This window comes from Lygodium microphyllum, chromosome 8 (assembly GCF_053477565.2).
Source record: "Lygodium microphyllum isolate KBCC chromosome 8, Lygodium_microphyllum_v1.1.10, whole genome shotgun sequence".
NCBI classification, from domain to species: Eukaryota; Viridiplantae; Streptophyta; class Polypodiopsida; order Schizaeales; family Lygodiaceae; genus Lygodium; species Lygodium microphyllum.
Genome location: NC_141142.1, coordinates 59,847,545 through 59,866,918, shown reverse-complemented (window position 1 = coordinate 59,866,918; position 19,374 = coordinate 59,847,545). Strand labels below are relative to the sequence as shown.

Sequence of the window (19,374 nt, the reverse complement as noted above, 5' to 3'; positions counted from 1 at the left end):
CTACCTATTTTTCCATCTAGTAGCTTACTGTCCTTGGGCTGCATATGCATTTCCAACACCTCTTCCTCTAAAGTTTGATCTTCCTCTTCCAAATCTACCCCTTTGATTGAAGTAGAAAACATTGTCCCTGTTGTTTTTAGACCCACTGGAACTTGTATTGAGTCCAAGTTTCACTTCTTCATGCAATAGAAGTGCCACAAGTTCATCAAAGTCAGGCTACTTCTGACACACTAAAATGGAAGTGTCAAACTTCTTATATTCCTGTCCAAGTCCATGGAGGGTAGTAGCCACCAAATCATCATCCTCAACTTCAGCTCCAATTGAGCCTAGTTGTTCTGTAATGGATCTAATCTCATTGACATAGTCTTCAATAGACCATCCATTCCTGGATATGTGGTTGAATTTTTTCTTCAGTTGTGTCTTTCTCACATGAGTGACATGCCCATAATTCTTCATCAATAAGTCCCAAGCAGCTTTTGGGAAAGTACAGTTTGCAATTTGCATAGCCTTTGTGTCTGACACACATAATGACATCCAATGCAAAACCTTGCTGGCCTTTTCCAACCAAGTCTTGTGTGCCTTTAATTGATCCTGTGTTGGAGGTCTATCCTCTAGTAGTTTGGGCTCATCTTCAAGACCTATGATAAGGTCCCAATAGCATCTTCCAATTAAGAAAGTAGACATCTTGAATTTCCATAGAACAAAATTGATGTAGTCCAACTATCTGAGTGATAGTATCCTTCTCTCCTGTGTTTGCCATTTCAAAGTCTTAAGCTTTGCAAAACCAGTCAATTTCTCAAAATGCTAATAGGCAATATAATTCAGTGACCTGTGTAGTGCAACCAGTTTTTACTGTAAAACTTCAGCAATAACCACTATTGCATTTTCAGATAGTACATGTGCTACTGTTTCCATTCAACTGCAGTTACAATGCATCAACAACTTTGCATTCCAATCTGATATGATGACTGCATAAGATCCAATGTATGTAGGAAATAGATACTCAGTATTCCTTCAACTAACTGCTTAGATACATTTGTCATAGCATTTTTGACCTATTCATGAGAGCTTTACTCAATCGTCATACTCTCCACAAGTATGCCATTCATCAGCAATGGGCTGTCATTAATCACTGCCAGTGCATAAGAAAGAATCAAGTACATTTCAAGCTAGACTAAGTGAGCTTCAAGTTTTCTTGATACATTCAATGCTGCTGCAAACATGAGCCAAACACAAGATTCAAATAGTGTTCACTTATACCAATTGTACCCTTGAATTTACTGCTCAGGATCTGTTGTACAAGGTAAACATGACTTGTTGAATTGTTTTCATAGTCCACAGAAAAACTAGTGCATTTCTTTCTTGTTATCCATATTGAATACTGATGGTTATTCTCCAAAGTACACGATTATACATGCTCAAATAGCTATAAAGCATGCAACTTTTGCTGATCAGTAGATTATTGTGCACTAGACAACCTTAACCTTGAAATGCAACTGGTAATTTAGATGCTCCAGTAGCCCTCAATGAGAATCCTGTTTTTTTACTCTCTCCAATCCAACATCACGTTTGAATGTACAACGGAGGAAGCTTATACATGGAGCCAGGGTAAAGCCATTTTTGCCAGTGGGAGCCCCTTTGATCAAGTGAACTACGAGGGACGAACTTTTATTCCTAACCAAGGAAATAATTGTCACATATTTCCTAGAGTGGAACATGGAGTCATTATTTCTAGATCAATTCGTACGCATGATTATATCCACCCTTCCAAAACATCAGAAGGATATCGGCATACATAGCTGTAGCTGTTGACAAAGCATATCAACTTGGCTTGGCAACAACGCTAACTCAACCTGTAAATTTGGTGTCATGCAAAAACGCTACTCGATAGTAGCTAATAAGTGACATTAATCAGAGCCTCCACGCAGTCAACTAGAAATTCGCCATGTACTGTTGATGCTATTATTGTTGATGATGCTGTCATTTAAGTTGTTACAGCCAATGAAATATTTTGTTGATGCTTGTGATGTCGATTATGCAAGCATCAATCCTATTACTGCTACAACAGTTGATAACAAGCTTGTGTTTTGATTTTCTAATAGGAACAATGTCCCCTTTGCTGCAGATGTGATAGCAGATGTCCCCTTTGTTGCAGATTGAGTGTAAGCAAAGTGTCATCCTCCATGAAATGGAAGATGTGGAAGGTCAGCCTTGAAAGAAATGATCTTTGATCATTTATATGCCACATCCTTCCAGCACAATCCTTTGGGACAAAAAATCATTGGCCCTCCAAACAATATAAAATCAATTACAAAGGATCACTTGGCCCAATACATATCTACCCATTATACAACACCTCGGATGGTTCTAGCTGCTGTCGGTGGAGTTGAGCACAAGGATGTGGTGGAGCTTGCCTCCAAGATGTTCAAGGATCTTCCTACTAACCCTACTACAACTACACATTTGATTGAAAAAGACGCAGCTATTTTCACAGGCTCAGAGGTGCGTATCAGGGATGATGACATGCCATTGGCACACATAGCGGTGGCTGTAATGGGAGCTTCTTGGACTGACCCAAACTCAATCGTTCTAATACCATATTAGAGTTCTAAGAGAAAAAGATGGACAAAGGCACATGCAGAAAGGGTAGCAAACATGCTCCCTGTCATTCCATTTTCTTCAACACTGTCTAAAGTCAACCATATGTACAACAACAAACATACACAAAGTAAGTAATGTAGTACTGACCATGGTTAAGTTAGTATGACTTAACCTTATTCAACTAAGGTAGAACACTAACAAAAGACTACGAGCTTGAATCTCAACACCCATAAGATTAAATCTCCGCTCTGGTCCCCCTAAAACGGTGTTAAACTTGGTAACTAATCTTATCGATATTTGGAAGGGTCACGATTTAATCAGCTCTATCTAATGTTGGAAAGCTACCCAACTCATTGGGTCCACCCAGCCATAGGGGTCCAATCGTCAGGATCGAAGCCTTCCACTTTCCTTGATGGGGTTTGCTTAGTTTTCTAATTAGCAAAGCATACTATCACACTGTTTGGACATATAAAATCAACTTCCTTTTATTGCTTTGTTAAACTGAGTTTGTTAAACTCGATCTTTAGCACATAACAAGTAATTTGGAAATTAGACACTTTATTTGACAGTCACTCTGCAGAGTGATACAAAGCCATCTTTCAGTAAAAAGACACCGTCAAGGACCTTCCAATCCCTCAAAATTTTGCTGTATGTGACTCCATTCACGGTCAATAGGGAATCTACTGGCTCAGAGCCTCTCTAAGCTTGCATGAGCCTCAAGAGCCGTCCTACATAACAGGGGCACTTATCACTCAGCCCTTTGCCCTCTCAGGTGCTTGAGTGATCAAAAACCAAAAAACACCTACCTCCCTCGGGAGCATAGAGCCCCCACTAGCAGGTGAGATTTTCCACACTTCATAGAGTGTAAGGGAGCATTAGGTTGGGGACCCCAATGTCCCAAACCACCACAATCCACAACTCATCCAGTTGTGCAAGCCCGGAATCATAAGAGCCATAACTCATCATTCACAAATCCAAAAACAATCATAACCATAAGACATTTTAACATAGTTGTCAATGCAATGCATAGAATCTATCCCCTTCATCAATTTCTGTGTTCCTTCCTAAAAAACATTTGATAATACTAACATGCTTTTACAAGTCTAAGTTCTAACTAATCGTGATCCTTTTCTTATGTACTAACTTGATTATCTCTGTTTGGCCATCCATCATGATTAGGGGTTACAGCTGCAACCTCAATTTGTTGTGGGATGGCTAATTCTTCAGTTTGAATGGGTTCGAGGTTAAATTTTGCTTGTGCTTCAGCATCGTGTTGAGTTCCCTCAACAGCACCGGTGACCATTTCCTCATGTTGGGGAGCTCTTTGAGCATGACCTCGCTCAGCATCTCGATGTCTCTTGGGATCCATAGAAGAAGCTTGATGGGTTCATGCAGTGCTTCTGCATAGAGGTGGAGAGAGAGAGAGAAAGAGAGGTTCAGCTGATTGCAGTAGAGATTCATCGCATCAATAACAACAGAGAGACTTCTGCATTGATTGTTGTGTGTCTGTGTGTGTTCTTGACGTGATGCTCTACCCCTATTTATATAGTAACCAGGGGTAAAAAGATGATGTTTGCTTTTTATCATTTTTGATGACATCATTGCTGATAAAGAGAGAACTTTCTTTTAGCATTTTTTGATGACATCATTGGTGACGTCAAGGAGGGGCTCCATTTTTGTAGCACGAGGATACCAATTTAACAAATATATGGGTGAGCAGTGCATGTCTTATCGTCGGGTGCGTCACTCCAAGGCTCACGACAAAGGCAGTGATCAAGGCATAGACCTTGGCATCTTGGCCTTGGCATACTTGGCAATAGAATATGAAGGCTTCATTGGGGCCATTGGCTGCACCTGAGAAGCTCCCACTAGCTTGTAGGAAAATCTTCCTAGGAGGTCACCCATCCTGGCACTCTCATCAACCAAGTGCACTTAACTACCAAGTGACTATCTACTAGGCTAGTTCTTTTTGTTGTTCTATACTATAAACATAGGCTTAATAAGCTAATCTTGGGAGGATTTCCCAAGTCTTTCTTCCATGAACTGGAATATAATACCTGATTAATAATAACAATTATCTTCATAATTAGAGCTAGTTTCATAATTAGAGTTAGTTTTAAAAATATGTAACACAAATCACTTTTCTTTGGAATGTATATGCATATTAAAATAAACTAAGTAATGGGGACATTACAAAGACCCACGGACCGCTTATTGTTCAAGCATTTCAAGCAAGCTCTAATGGCTATCTCTCACCTAGCCAACGTGCCACTGATCCCATGAGTGTAGTGAGCTTACCTTGATGCCCAAATGAGTGGCCTCCTCTCACAAGCACTTCAGTAGCTCCATGATCCTAGTTTTGCAAGCTCAAGCAACCTCATGCCTCCTCCTTTGAGCTCCATCCTTCATAGTCGTGCACAGTTCAAGAGAAGAGAAGAGAGGAGAAGATGGAGAGCTTCTCCACCACAGTCCCTTATCCTCATATAGTCACTTCCTCACACTCTCACACTTCCTCTCTCAAGCACAAGCACACACAAGCAAGTGTTGAGATGACAAGCTCAACACATGTGGACATTAATGATGGACCGCCTGGTTAGATGGGTCTACACATCTACACTTAGCACGTCGGTGGTCATTATGACTCTCACATGGCCACTGACTCATTACTTATTATTTTCAGGTTGTTACACCTATTTACAACTGGCATAGTTATAGCGCCAGTCGATTAGTGTAGTTGGTTATGCATTGTTTGACTTAGTAGGTCACTTTTCTTTATGTTGTATCTTATCTATAATTTGTGTACATTGTAAAGTGTGTGGAAGAAGAAGAAGAAACCAACAAGAAAACGTTTTGACCTCCATCTCTCTTCTTGTCTCTTGAGTGAGCTTCTCCTTGTGCATTCTGTGTGTGTTCGGGGCAGCATCTTGAGCAAGTCCCCCCACCATGCGATTCTTGACATGGTATTAAAGCCGCGCCACTGAGGAAGGCTGATTTCAAAGGTTGAAGTGAAGGAGAAGAAGCAAGGTTCGAGCAAGCAAGCCACGGGTAAGAAGCTCTCCCATTCTTCCACTCTTTCTCTTGGACAGTGCCTGTGAAGGCACTAGAAGCAGGGCAGAGCAAAAATCTCATATTGCAGTGAGATTTGGTGTGCGTGAAGAGCGCTGTGTATTTTGCAAATTGGCCCTTTAGGGCTTTCTCGCAGTTATTTTGGGCATTTGAGGCCGTTTCAGGCCCTGTTTTAGAGCCACAAGGTTGCAGACAACAGTTTCAGGGGTACACTATGATTTCGGCTGTTTTGACCAAAAGTGGGTGTATAGGTTACAGATTGCGAATCTGTAATTCTTGAGGTGTTTGCAGGAAGTAAACATAAGGTTTATCTGCAAACAGGTTGCAGATTGCATGTATTATTGAGCAGACAGTGAAAAAGACTGTCTGGTGTATTGCTGTGTACTACAGGTCGAGGGTTGCAGAAGATTTGCTTGCTATTTGGTATTAGTTTTGTGATAATGGTAGAGAATACTAGAAGCCCCATCATTGAGAAGCTTGATAAGAAAAACTACCCTTCATGGAAGTTCCGTGTCACGAACTTCCTTATTGGAAAAGGCCTCTACGAGTTTGTTTTCGGTGAAGAAAAGGAGCCGGAGGTGAGTGATCCTCCAACTGCAGAAGAGACAAAGGCACAGAAGGAATGGAATGCAAAAGACAAGAAGGTCATGTATTGGCTGTTTGCTAAAAAATGAGAATAATATGCTGGGACATATTAGAAATGCAGAGAATTCATATGCAGCTTGGACCATACTTGAAAGTATGTTTTCTATAAATACAAAGGCACAAAAGATTCAACTCAAACAAGAGTTGAATACATTGAAGAAAGGGAAGATGTCTATCAATGTGTATGCACTGAAGGTAAGGAGCATTACAGATGCATTGGCAGTGATTGATGCAATGCCCGATGATGATGATTTGGTGTCGTCTACCTTGGGTGGACTTAACAATGAAAAGGCTTGGAAGTCTTTTGTAACTTCCGTATATGTCAGAAAGCCATTTTCAGATTTCGATGAGTTGGTCTCCCTTATGATCATTGAAGAGATCAACATGCAGAGTGAGACATCTGAAAGAAGTGGTGAACAGGTCCAAGCTTTCTACTCCAATTCAAGAAGGGGATGTGGCAGGTTCTCTTCAAGAGGCCGTGGTACAGGACGTGATAGTGACAACCAGCAAAACAGATTGAATCAACAATTTGGCGATATGCAGGTTTCAGGAGGTCGTGGTAACTTTAGAGGCAGAGGGAGCTTTAGAGGAAGAGGTGGATGGCAGAACAGAGGCTCTAACAACTCTGGTATTGTGTGCTACTACCATGGCAAAACAGGTCATATTGCAGCCCAATGTTATGCTAAGAAAGTTGATATTTGCAGTGGTAAGTTGCAACAAGGAAGCTATGCATCGTCTTCACGACAGAATGAAGACAAAAATGAACGTTTGTTTGTTATGCAGCATATGCTGAATGCTGTTATAGGAAAGGAAACACATGATGATGTTTGGTATGTTGATTCAGGTGCATCCAATCATATGACCAGCCATGCAGAATGGTTTGGAGAGATGCAGGTTTTACAAAATGCAGGTTATGTGCAGACGGGTGATGATTCATGCCACCCAATTTCACACTTTGGAAAAGTTCCCTTGTCCTTGCATGATGGTAAGACAAAGAGTCTTTCAGATGTATTACATGTGCCATCTATTACAAAGAACTTGGTGTCAGTCGGTCAAATGGTAGAGCAAAAGCTGCAAGTCAGATTTAATGCAAAGGGATGCTTTGTAGAAGACTTCAATGACAAATGCAGGTTGGTAGCAAAGGGAAGTAGAGTTGGACGTATGTTTACTCTAGATGCTGGAATTCCTACTATGAATACTGCTATGCATGCTAAAGGAAAAGGTGTTGTTGCAGATATTGAATTTTGGCACAAACGCATTGGACATGAAAATGTACAAAGGCTGAAATTAATGTAGTCCAAAGGGTTGGTTACAGGTTTGCCTACATTTAGAGTTGCAGAATTTCATAAGGTATGCGAAGCATGTCAGTTTGGTAAGCAGGCAAGACAACCCTTTTCACATGACAGAGATGTAAGCAGAAATATCCTTGATGTTGTGCATACAGAAATTTGGGGCCCTACATAAAATGTATCTCTTGGAGGCAGTTCATACTTTGTCACATTCATTGATGATTATTCTAGAAAGATGTAGGTATATTTTATGAAGGAAAAGAGTGAAGTGTTTGAGCACTTTAGAACTTTCAAGGCTACAGTTTAAAGAGAAACGGGCTTGAAAGTAAAGTGCTTGAGGTCAGATGGAGGGGGAGAGTACCTCTCGAATGAGTTCAGTGATTTTCTAAGGTCTCATGGGATAAAGAGACAGTTCACATGCAAATATACCCCATAGCAAAATGGGGTTGCAGAAAGGAAAAACATGCATATTGCAGAAGTGGCACGCGCCTTGATGGTGGCTGAAAAGAATATGCCTAAGCATTTTTGGTCTGACGCTGTTCATACTGCTGTTTATATTATGAACAGAACTCCCACAGCTGCAGTTCATGGTATGACTCTTGAAGAATTTTTTACTGGCAAGAAGCCTGATGTATCACACTTGAAAGTATTTGGCTGTGTTGCATACGTTCATGTGCCAGATGAGCTACGGAAGAAGCTTGATCCAAAGGCATAAAAATGTGTTTTTATTGGATACTCTTTAAAGCAGAAAGGATATCGCTGTTATAACCTTGTCACATGTAAGTTTAGAGTGAGTAAGGATGTGACCTTTGATGAAATGAGCAGTTGGTATGCATTTAATGGTGATGCATTGGATGATGATGATGATCATGACACTCATGTGCAGGCTGAAAAGCAAGAATCACGAACTCTTAGTGGACCAGAGATATCATCTGGTAGTCCTTGGTCTGGGAGACTAAGGAGTAGCTCTATATCTTTAGGTGCATCTAGTAGCACTACAGGTAAAGACAAAGGAAAGAATAAAGTGTCAGATGGCATTGATGTAGTTCTTGATGGAGACTCCAGTGGCTCAGAGAGCTTGGATGATGAGCTTGGTATTCCTTCTGTCAGGACACCAGGTGTACAGAGAGTTCATAGTAATGTAAAGGCTCCATTGAGTGATCCGGTGGTACGCAGATCTAGCAGGGTCAAATACCTTGTTAAAAGATTTGATTTGAAGGTTATGCAGCTCACCATTATGCTTATATGGTGAAACTAGTTGAGGATGTTGAGCCCACTTGTTTTGAGGATGCTGTTGGTCATACTCATTGGGATGTAGCAATGGATGAGGAGATGGCTGCATTAGAGGCCAATAAGACTTGGGATCTAGTATCATTGTTGAAGGGCAAGAAAGCTATTAGATGTAAGTGGGTTTATAAGATAAAGCACAATGCAGATGGTTCTATTAGTAGGTACAAAGCTAGGCTGGTTGCAAAAGGCTATGCCCAGACATATGGCATAGATTATGATGAAACCTTTAGTCCAATTGCTAGGATGGCAATTGTCAGATGTGTGATTGCTTTGGCAGCAACCAAAGGTTGGAGGTTGCAGCAAATGGATTTGAAGAATGCCTTCTTGCATGGTGATTTGCAGGAAGAAGTGTATATGGATCAGCTAGCAGGTTATGAAGATTTAGAGCATCCCACGTATGTGTGCAGGTTGAAGAAGGCACTCTATGGGCTCAAGCAAGCACCTAAAGCATGGTCTGCCAAGATAAGAGAGTATCTTGTCAATATTGGCTTTTATGTTTCTGATGCTGATCACTCACTTTATGTGAGAAAGGGAGATGCAAGTTTGGTCATCATAGTCATCTATGTGGATGACTTGATTATTACAGGTGATAGTGATAGTGGGATTGCTGAAGTCAATGACTTTTTGAAGAAGAAGTTTGAGATGAAGGATTTAGGTGAGCTAAGGTACTTCCTTGGCATTGAGGTGATAAGATGTGATGATGGTATATGGCTGTCCCAAAGACACTATGGCTTGGATATGTTGTCCAGGTATGGTATGACAGCATGCAAACCACTTTCAGTCCCGTTGGAGCAGAATGTAAAGCTGAATGCTGATGTTGGGGATGAGATAGAAGAACCTACTATGTTTAGGAGGATAGTGGGGAGTTTGATCTGCATGATCATTACAAGGCCAGACTTGAGCTACGCTGTTGGTCTTGTGAGTGAGTTTATGCAAGTACCTAGAAAGCCACATTTGGATGCAATCAGACGCATATTGAGATATGTGAAGTCCACATTATATTATGGACTTTTCTATGAGGCAGGCACAGATGTACAGGTGTTTGGATACACAGATGCAAATTGGGCTGGTAGTATGTTTGATAGAAGATCTACCAGTGGATACATGTTCTCTCTTGGTAGTGCAACAGTTGCTTGGAGCAGCAAAAAGCAATCTACAGTTGCTTTGTCGAGTACAGAGGCTGAGTATAGAGGTGCTGCTGTTGCAGCATGTGAGGTAGCATGGCTAAAAAAGTTATTGGTTGATTTAGATATGCAGGTGGAAGGTCTAGTTGTCATTTATTGTGACAATATGAGCAGTATACAGTTGGCTAGGAACCTTGTGTTCCATGCCAGGACAAAACATATTGAGGTACACTACCACTTTGTGAGAGAGAAGGTACTAGTAGGTGAGATTGACTTGGTGTATGTTAGCACACAGAATCAGATAGTTGACATCTTCATGAAGGCATTGGGTACAGAGAAGCTTCAAAAGTTTCGAAGCTTACTTGGAGTTGCAGAGATGCAGTTGAGCTTGAGAGGGAGTGTTGAGATGACAAGCTCAACACATGCAGACATTAATGATGGACTGCCTGGTTAGATGGGTCCACAGGTCTACACTTAGCACATCAGTGGTCATTATGACTCTCACATGGCCACTGACTCATTACTTATTATATTCATGTTGTTACACCTATTTACAGCTGGCATAGTTATAGTGTCAGTCGACTAGTGTAGTTGGTTATGCATTGTTTGACTTAGTAGGCCACTTTCCTTTATGTTGTATCTTATCTATTCTTTGTGTACATTGTAAAGTGTGTGGAAGAAGAAGAAGAAACCATCAAGAAAACGTTTTGGCCTCCATCTCTCTTCTTGTCTCTTGAGTGAGCTTCTCCTTGTGCATTCTGTGTGTGTTCGGCACATCATCTTGAGCAAGTCCCCCACCACGCGATTCTTGATAGCAAGGAGAGAATAAGAGAGGAAGAAGAAGCCAGTTTTTCTCCACACTAAAGAATGAGCTTCTCATTTACTTTTTGAGTTTATATACAAGCTCTAAATCTTTTGGGCACCCATCTCTTTTTTACATTACCGGTCATCTTGCCAAGGTCCTCTTTCCCTATTCCCTTCTAGTTACCTTATCCCTTCACCTATGCCCGTCTAGATTTTACAATTTGCACAGGAGGGAGCCTAGTGCTCTTTTACAAAATTTTGGTGACGCCCTTCCATTTTAAAATACGCCTTCACCTTCAACTTGACCTTTTGCACTTTTGACCTTTCCTCTCTTATTCATTTGCCAGGCTGCCTTTTACCACATTATTCATTTTTTATTTTTATATTTTTTTAATCTCGCATCGGGGTTGATACCCGACCACCATCTCAATCGGAAGCCTAGCACGAAGTGGCACTTGAGGAGGATGGAAGGGCTAAAAGAAAAGAGGAGGCCAAGAAAAGAAGGAAGAGGTTGTTGGAGCAAGCACGAGGAAGACTAGGGCACGACCACTAGCCATCCCAAAAGCTCACATCCCGCAAAGAGAAGAATGCTTTCCAGCTTTTGAGGTTGTTGACCTCATACATGACAGCTCCATCTCACCTACATTTCCATAACCAAGAAAGATGCATTTCATCGACTTAGTATCCATCTTATTGCATTTATCCTTGAACGAATAAGCCCGAGTAAGAGCACAAGCAAGTAGAAGCACCTTGGAGGTGTGAGCTATGGTGAATAGAGTAAGAGAGAAAGAGGGAGAGACTCAAGATGTCAGAACTCCAACAATCACAATGTGTGACTAGTCTCATTTATTATATTAGTTACCAAAATAATAAATATGATATTCCATGTGAAGACAAAGCACATTGAGGTGTATCACCACTTTATCAAAGACGTTGTTGAGAATAAGTCCATTGAGCATCCCAACTAATCAAAAACTTGCAAATTTTCTCATGAGAAATCTCTTAGCAAAGCATTTTCCCTTTCTTAGGAAGATGGGTATTGGATGAGATGATGTTTTTCCTCATTCTATTGTACTTTATGTGTATTTATACTTTGTCACTTTTTTTCTTGTTCTCTCCTCACTGTAGGAGCACATTCACCTTTAAGTGGGAGGCTATTGGGGGTAAATGCATCTGTGTCTATACTATTTGTGAACTCACTACATTGACAATACCTACATATCTGTATACTACAGGTGGTGGACATCCATCATTGTCACTTTATTTGAATAACACTCATAGACTGAATACAATATAGAGATCACATCAAGATGGGAGCTTTTGCTTGATTTCCAAGACCCACTTACCATTTATTGCTCAAGAGTTTCAAGCTAAATACTAATGGCTACCTCTCACATAGCCATACACGCTCTCAAGCCTATGAGTGTAGCGAGCTTACCTCAATGCCCGATCAAGTACCCTCCTCTCTCAAGCACACCAATAGCTCCATGATCCAAGATGCAAGCTCAGGCAAGCTCAATCCTTTACCTCCAAGATTCGTGCTCCATAGCTGTGTGCACGAAACAAGGAAAGAGAAGAAGAGAGGAGAAGATGGAGAGCTTTTCCACCATGGTCCCTCACCCTCACACACTCACTCCCTCTCACGCTTTCACACTTCCTCTCTCAAGCATGCACAAGCATAAGCAAGCAAAAAGAAGAAGAAGAGCCACTTTTGCCACACACCAAGAATGATGAAAAATCCTGCGCGTTCGTCTCGACATCCCACATTGACTAGCAACTCCCGGCATCCCGCACGGCAGTCGAAAAAATTATCAAAAATCTGCAAGTGTCGCTTGGGCACCTTTTAAAAGCCATCTTTCACTTGGTGCCTAAAATCGTCCTAGCTACAGCCGCTGCCTTTGATGTTGAAGATTTTTTCCCTAAATTCTAGATTTTTTGGCAAATTTTAGGCACATCTCGGGCTCAAAACTCTGCTCTCAAGATCTCAAGAAGTCGCTGAACTCATTAGAGAGGTATTCTCCCCTCCAATTAACCCATTTTTTTGGGATTTGTGTGCCTCTTGGATGCTCAATGATGTAGAGAGAGAGGGAGATCCCTTATCTATGTACACACAGCAAGATTTTGATGGTAACCATGTGTAATATGATAAAGGGAATGGAATTTTGATTTTTAATCTTTCTCTCTCCTCTCTCCTCATGCTGCCCATTCATATGGATCAATTCAAGAGAGAAGGGGGTGGGTTGTGATGATGAATTTGGTTCAAATGATGATGTTGAAGTGGTAGAGGACATAGATTGGGTAGGAGAGTGCATCATTAGTCTCTCGATTTCGAGATACATGCCTCGAAACCTGCGGTTCTTATGTGTAAGTGATCCTTCTTTTTGTTTTATGAAAAAATGTTTGAAGAAAGTGTTTGATAATGATTGTTCTTGATTTCCTATGTTGCATTCTCTCTGAAATGTAGAAGAAACTAGAAAATTTAATGATAAACATGCAAAACTCACAAGTTGCAATTTTTATGAAAATGATGGAGATTGGGGGTTTTATTAAGTTCTTTGGGATCATAAAAGATGAAAATTGATAGGGAAATAATGTTGAGAATAATTCATTAGGGAAAATAAATAAATCGGAAATATCACAATTTTTGGGTAAATAAATAAATGACAAATAGAGAAAATGGGAGAAAAAATAGGGGGTTTTCACTCAATAATTAGGAAAAAATATGATTCATGTTTGTGAATGTGTAACATGACTAAAGCATGAGGATTAAGCCTTAGTTCAGCCTTATTTTTATGTTAGAGTACATTTTTATTGCTTTTTACATGAAAAATGACATAAAAATGAATCCTACACCTATACAACATTGCAAAACCCAAACGATTAGGTGAAAGAGGGATTGTAAAAGTGAGAGGTTGCTGGAAATACATAAAAATCTGATTCCTTTGGTTTATGCATAGTATATAGGCTGATAATAATTTGATTTTAAGGAGACTAGTAGCATGAGAAAACTCGGTGCTAGTCTCTAGCAACGCTGCAATAATAATTTGATTTTAAGGAGACTAGTAGCACGAGAGAACTCGGTGCTAGTCTCTAGCAACGTTGCAATAATGCGTAGGTTGAAAATCATTAAAGGATTGTTTTGCACACCATGTGACTGATTTCTAATCATAAAATGCTTTTGCACAATGGTCGTACACTTTTTAATTTTGCATGCCACATGGTATAAAACCTGGATGCATAACACTTGATTGCCTAATAAATGACCAACGTGGAGTGTGTAAGGATACCCTTGCTATGGGCTAGACCATCATTTCTTGGGGAAAGTGCTTGGTGAGGAAATATTGAAGTCTCATGGATCATTCAAAATCAAGGAATGGAGATTGTTCGTATGTCCTTTATGCTAGAGCAATGCATCGAGGGGCCAATCCTCTCAGTGTAGGAGAGCTGCAGTGGGGCCACGACATTCAGCCGGAGGGGGTGCCTCCTTTATGTTTGTGTTATGTAGTATATTATACCAAGATGTATGGGATCTCCCTTTGAGTGAGGAAGGGAAATTGTTGGACTGCATTCCATTACAAATGCAATATCTCTAGTAGCAATTAGGGTAGTGTACCCTCAAACGCTCCTGGCTACGAGGATGTGTGGGGTTGCCTTGTGAGTGCTATAGAGGCTTGACTAGTGCCTATAGCTAGTGTTGGGCCTATTTTAGGTCTCTACACAAAGTCAACTCCCTTTTCTAGTTTACAATCCTGTACAAATAAATCAAACCTTATATATTGGCTTAAGGAAACCAGGGGTCCTCTTTAGCTTATACACCCATTTACATGAAAATGTATATTTTCCATTAGGCAAGGAAATGAAATGGTTTTTCTGCATTGAGTCAAACTCAAAATGTATAGGTCTCTCCCAAGAGGAATTGTTACATCTATGCATGGCCTCCACATAAGTAAGGGGCTCATCAAAATCTATCACCATGAAATAATGCATAAAGGGACATGAGACTCTAGTAGAGCATCCCAAAACTAAATGTGGAGTTGGTAGATCCTATTCTCTCTATCCATCATCAGTATGATCTTGCACAATAGGTAGATCCTTGACTATAGAGCATCAATACGAACTATAGCCTATCTAGCTAGGACTGGTTATATAGTAACATGATAATCCTCTTAAAAGATCATCCTACACACCTCAATCATATGCTTAGGTTTCTTATGCATCTTATCCTCATGATATATAACAACATGGCTGCTGATAACTTTCCTAGCCTATGGATCCCAAAGATGATAGCTCATCTCACCTACATCACCATATCTAAGAAAGATGCATTTAAAAAACTTTGGATCCAACTTGTTGCACTTGTCTTTGGGAATATGGCACAATGCCTCACATTCGAAGAATCTCAAGTGGCATATGATGGAGGTTTACTAGACCATACCTCCTTTGCAACTCTACCACCAAGAGTAGCATATGTATTAATTAATTCAACTATAGTAGTAATTAGCTCAACCCAAAATATATAAGATACACCTACATGACTAAGCATACTATGGACCATCTTTTGAATGATCCTATTCATGCGCTCTACAAAACCATCCTAGGGTGGGGTATAGGGGGTGATGATTTGATGCTTAATGCCCTAATAATCATAAAACTGCTCAAAAGCATGCAAAATGTAGTTAGTCACATTATCTAATTGTAGGTATCTCATCCTATGCCTAGATTGGTTTTCAACCAAAGCAATAAACCATTCAAAAGTGGCTAAAACCTCTAACTTCTAGTTTATAAGATAGGCCAAGAATTTATGGGAAAAGTCATCAATGAACATGGAAAAATACTCAACACCACCCAAAGCCTAATAGGGCATTGGACCACAAACATCTAAATGAACAAGACTCAAGGGCTCAACTATGTGCCACCCCCCTTTTTTCGTGGAAAAAAAACGGCGCATATCTCTCTCTCTCTCCCTTTCTAAAATTGCATGATGCTAAAAATAAGAAAAAAATCCCGAATTCTCCTCCTCAATCTCAGTATAAGACTCCAACAATCTCCCCCTTTTCGCAGTTTGATAAGAGACCTAGATTGGAGCATGATCATCTGAGAGCAAGGCGAATTAGTCATGGCGTCTCTGGTAGCCTCTCTAGACCTCAAAGATCAAATCACTAGTATTAGATTGCATCTTGAAAGCTTCTAGATTACTAGATTGCTAAGATGCCACCCACAAAGAACTCCTCTTCTTGGCCACAACCCATAAAACCTCTTTTCTTTAATTTAACAATAAATATGGAGCATGAGGAGCCGTTGGAGAAGTAGCCTAAACTAAGAGAAGAGACTCTTCTCAAACCAAGAGAGAAGAGCAAGAGGGAGTGAGGTAAGAGGAGCACGAGGAAGGAAATTATTGTCACGCGCAAAGACAAGGATGATACCTTGCTCTTGGAATCGAATCCCATCTCTTCTACCTTCACTTCTGTGTAGAATCGAGACTCTACTCGATTTTCTCTCAATTTCTAGTAATCACCACCCCATCAATCCAATTGTAACAACCCAAATCTCTATTGCCAAAATCTCCTCTACAAACTCATGATTAAATACCATGGCCTTAAAGAAGAAAATTATGAAGGTTGCAAAGGCAGGAGTTGCCAGTAGTGTTGTGGGTGCAACCACTACAAATGGAATGGCAAGTATTGGGATTACAAATGAAGCTGTGAACACCATTAACTAAGCACTCATGATAAATCCCTAGGTACCATATTTTACTATTAATTAAAATATTAAAGGCAACAAATAAATCATCATCCTATGGGTTGGTAACAAAAAGCTACATTCATAGAATAGAACTTTTTTAAATCTCCTGTATAAAATAAAAAGAAAGCAATCCTAGAAAACTCCTAGCCGCAAATTCCAAGGAATAATTTGGGTTTGTACGAGATGTACCAGGAATAAGTGCAAGGAAGGTACTGCGCTTCTTAAAAGAGTTAAAATTTTGATTTGTATTGAACTAATGGAAACTCTGATTGATAAACACAGATGCTAATTCTCTGGAAAAAAAGTCATGAGATGAAATTGTTAAAAAATACTTTTCATAATAAAACTAACCAAGAATTTTTGAATTATCCTGTTTAGATTTAACCCAGGCTAGATCCCAAGGGGAGGGTAATCCAAGAGGATTATTGAAACATATTGCCATTTATGCTAAATTGTTCCCTAGTATTGTTATTTTAGAAAAAAAAGTTTATCTTGGAAATAAATTTGTTAAAAGTTTGTGTATAATGCATTATAAGTAAGATGTTTGTGATTGTAAGTTAGGTACTAATCTTTCCTAAAATCATCAAGCTAAAAGATAGATAATCGGGTACATATTGTCGATTGAGGTAGTATTCCGATGAGCATAGGACACGTTGGTTGAGGCAATGTTCTCTAATGATGCTAGATCTCCCCAAGGCCAACGTGGATAAAACCTACTCCAAGGGGTTTTTGTTTTTGAATTAGTGAGTATAAACCAATCATGGCGTGAAAGATCTTATCATAGGGAACTCTAGTTGGCAGGAGGAGGTGAGGATACCAAGGGGCTCTGGTCACAAACTCCTTAGACTCTTACGAACTATCAATTACCCTTCAAATCCAGATAGTATTTTGGAAGTTTCAATACTAGGAACTGAACCTGGTGAGAATAATACCTTCAGGTTGACATCATATCCAACCAAGACAAAAAGCATTATAAAAATATATTTTTCTTAAAGGAACTATTGAATGACAAGAAACTACTTTACACTGTTTTTGTGTCGTGAAATAAAGGCGTAACGAATTTGTGCTAGGAGATAACAAAAAAAGTTGTTTTTATATATCGAACCTAAAGAGGTAGGTAATTATTAGGTAATTGAAAATACTATATTGAGAGAAGTGGGATGATGGATCCTCGACGGGTCTAGACCTACGGTTGGATGGACTCGGTAAGCTGAGAGTTTTTCTTAAAAGGAAAAATTTGCATTTATAAATAGGTAAACATATGACCACTAGATATTAGGAAACCCAACTTGCATTGTCTTAGGGGACTAGAATGGGATTTTGCCTCGTGGGAAGAAGGGTCGAGGTGCTACACTCCCCTTCGTCTCCTGTTCTCTTTGAACCAAGTGCAATGCAAGTCCACTTCAATTCAAGTAATTCTATAAGAAGTGGAAACCTGAATTGCTTACATTAACCAACCATTAGTAGGTGATTTGATCCATGATAAGAACTTAAAACTCAGATCAATCCTCGTGGATGGTTGGAACTTCCAATGTAAGTAGAATCCAACAAGCCTAGATAACAAACTTGGAGGTATTTCATGCAATCCCAAATGGCATTTTTTAGGATATCTCTAAATGGGCTACTAAGAACATGCCACTGAGGAATCGGCTCGGGCGAGCACATTGGTGGGTGCAAATGAGTAACTGGGGACATGATATTGCATGGGATTAAGTGGGGTAACACATGCAAATATCATTTTTTTTGTATTTTAACACTTGTAGCAGGAGTCGGGTTGAAAGATGGAAATCCCAAGTGGTACCACTGCATGTTCGACTTGTGGTTGTGATATTTCAGTTTTGTGACACACACCTCATGTAGGAAGAGATATCCTCATACAGAAAATGTGATCTTTCTTTTGATTTCAAGTCCCCAAGTGGAATTTTATGTGGCAAGGGGCATGTTTGCCATCTAGCAACTAAGGGGAAGCTTAGTAAAATAGGGGAAAACACAAAAACGTGAGGAGTTGTTTTTAAAGAAGAGAGAGGGAGAGGGATTCTAGACAAGACAATCATCATGTTAGAGAGAGAGAGAGAGAGAGAGAGAGAGAGAGAGAGAGAGAGAGAGAGAGAGAGAGAGAGAGAGAGAGAGAGAGAGAGAGAGAGAGAGAGAGAGAGAGAGAGAGAGAGAGAGAGCAGTTCAAAGAATTTGGCTCTGAGTTGTTCTAAAGAGTTCTAGATTGGAAACAGAGCTACAAATTTTCTTTTTAAAGCTTGGCAATCCGAGATGACTTGGTTAGAAAGTTATGATATGTTCTGTGTAGTGCTCTATGAGGCAATCTCTATGCTGTATGAGGCAACAAGTGAATTCAATAGCATCTACACCACCAACTTGGTTTCCCATGAAATTCATCATGATTATCCATTGCTATATCAATGTAAACTCTATTTTGATGCATTAATGGAATGCCTATAGCAATGAAATGCTTGTAGCAACTGAATTGGCATGAAAATTCACCGTATAAAGCTTTGGTTACTCGTGTTTTTCGTCTGTATTTATGTGTGCTATGAGAAAAGAAGAACAGAAAGGTTCTACAACTAATTTTGCAATGCTTGAGGCAATCATGCTTTGTGGGACAGTTACTGCATGGGGTTGCTAACCCTAAAAAATAGGAGTTACGTGAATCTGAAAGCTTGTGTTGTTAGAGTCTCAGCCATGGTTGTTTCCACATCAGATTCTCTCTAAAAATGGTAAATTTTAAGCTTGAAGGTTTAAACTACTTAATTGCTAAGTTGAAGTCTCAATGAGAAGTGAGTGATCATAAATATTTGATC

At 39.9% G+C, this 19,374-nt stretch overlaps 1 protein-coding gene across 1 annotated transcript in view; it reads left to right on the top strand.

The window, feature by feature from the left end:
* The first annotated feature begins 2,361 nt into the window (after nucleotides 1-2,361).
* Nucleotides 2,362-19,374, top strand: part of LOC148032355 (shaggy-related protein kinase epsilon-like) — a 118,784-nt gene continuing 101,771 nt past the window's right edge. The window contains exon 1 of the mRNA XM_087683921.1: nucleotides 2,362-2,502. Within this exon, the coding sequence (XP_087540047.1) occupies nucleotides 2,362-2,502 (141 nt within the window). The remainder of the gene's footprint in view (nucleotides 2,503-19,374) is intronic.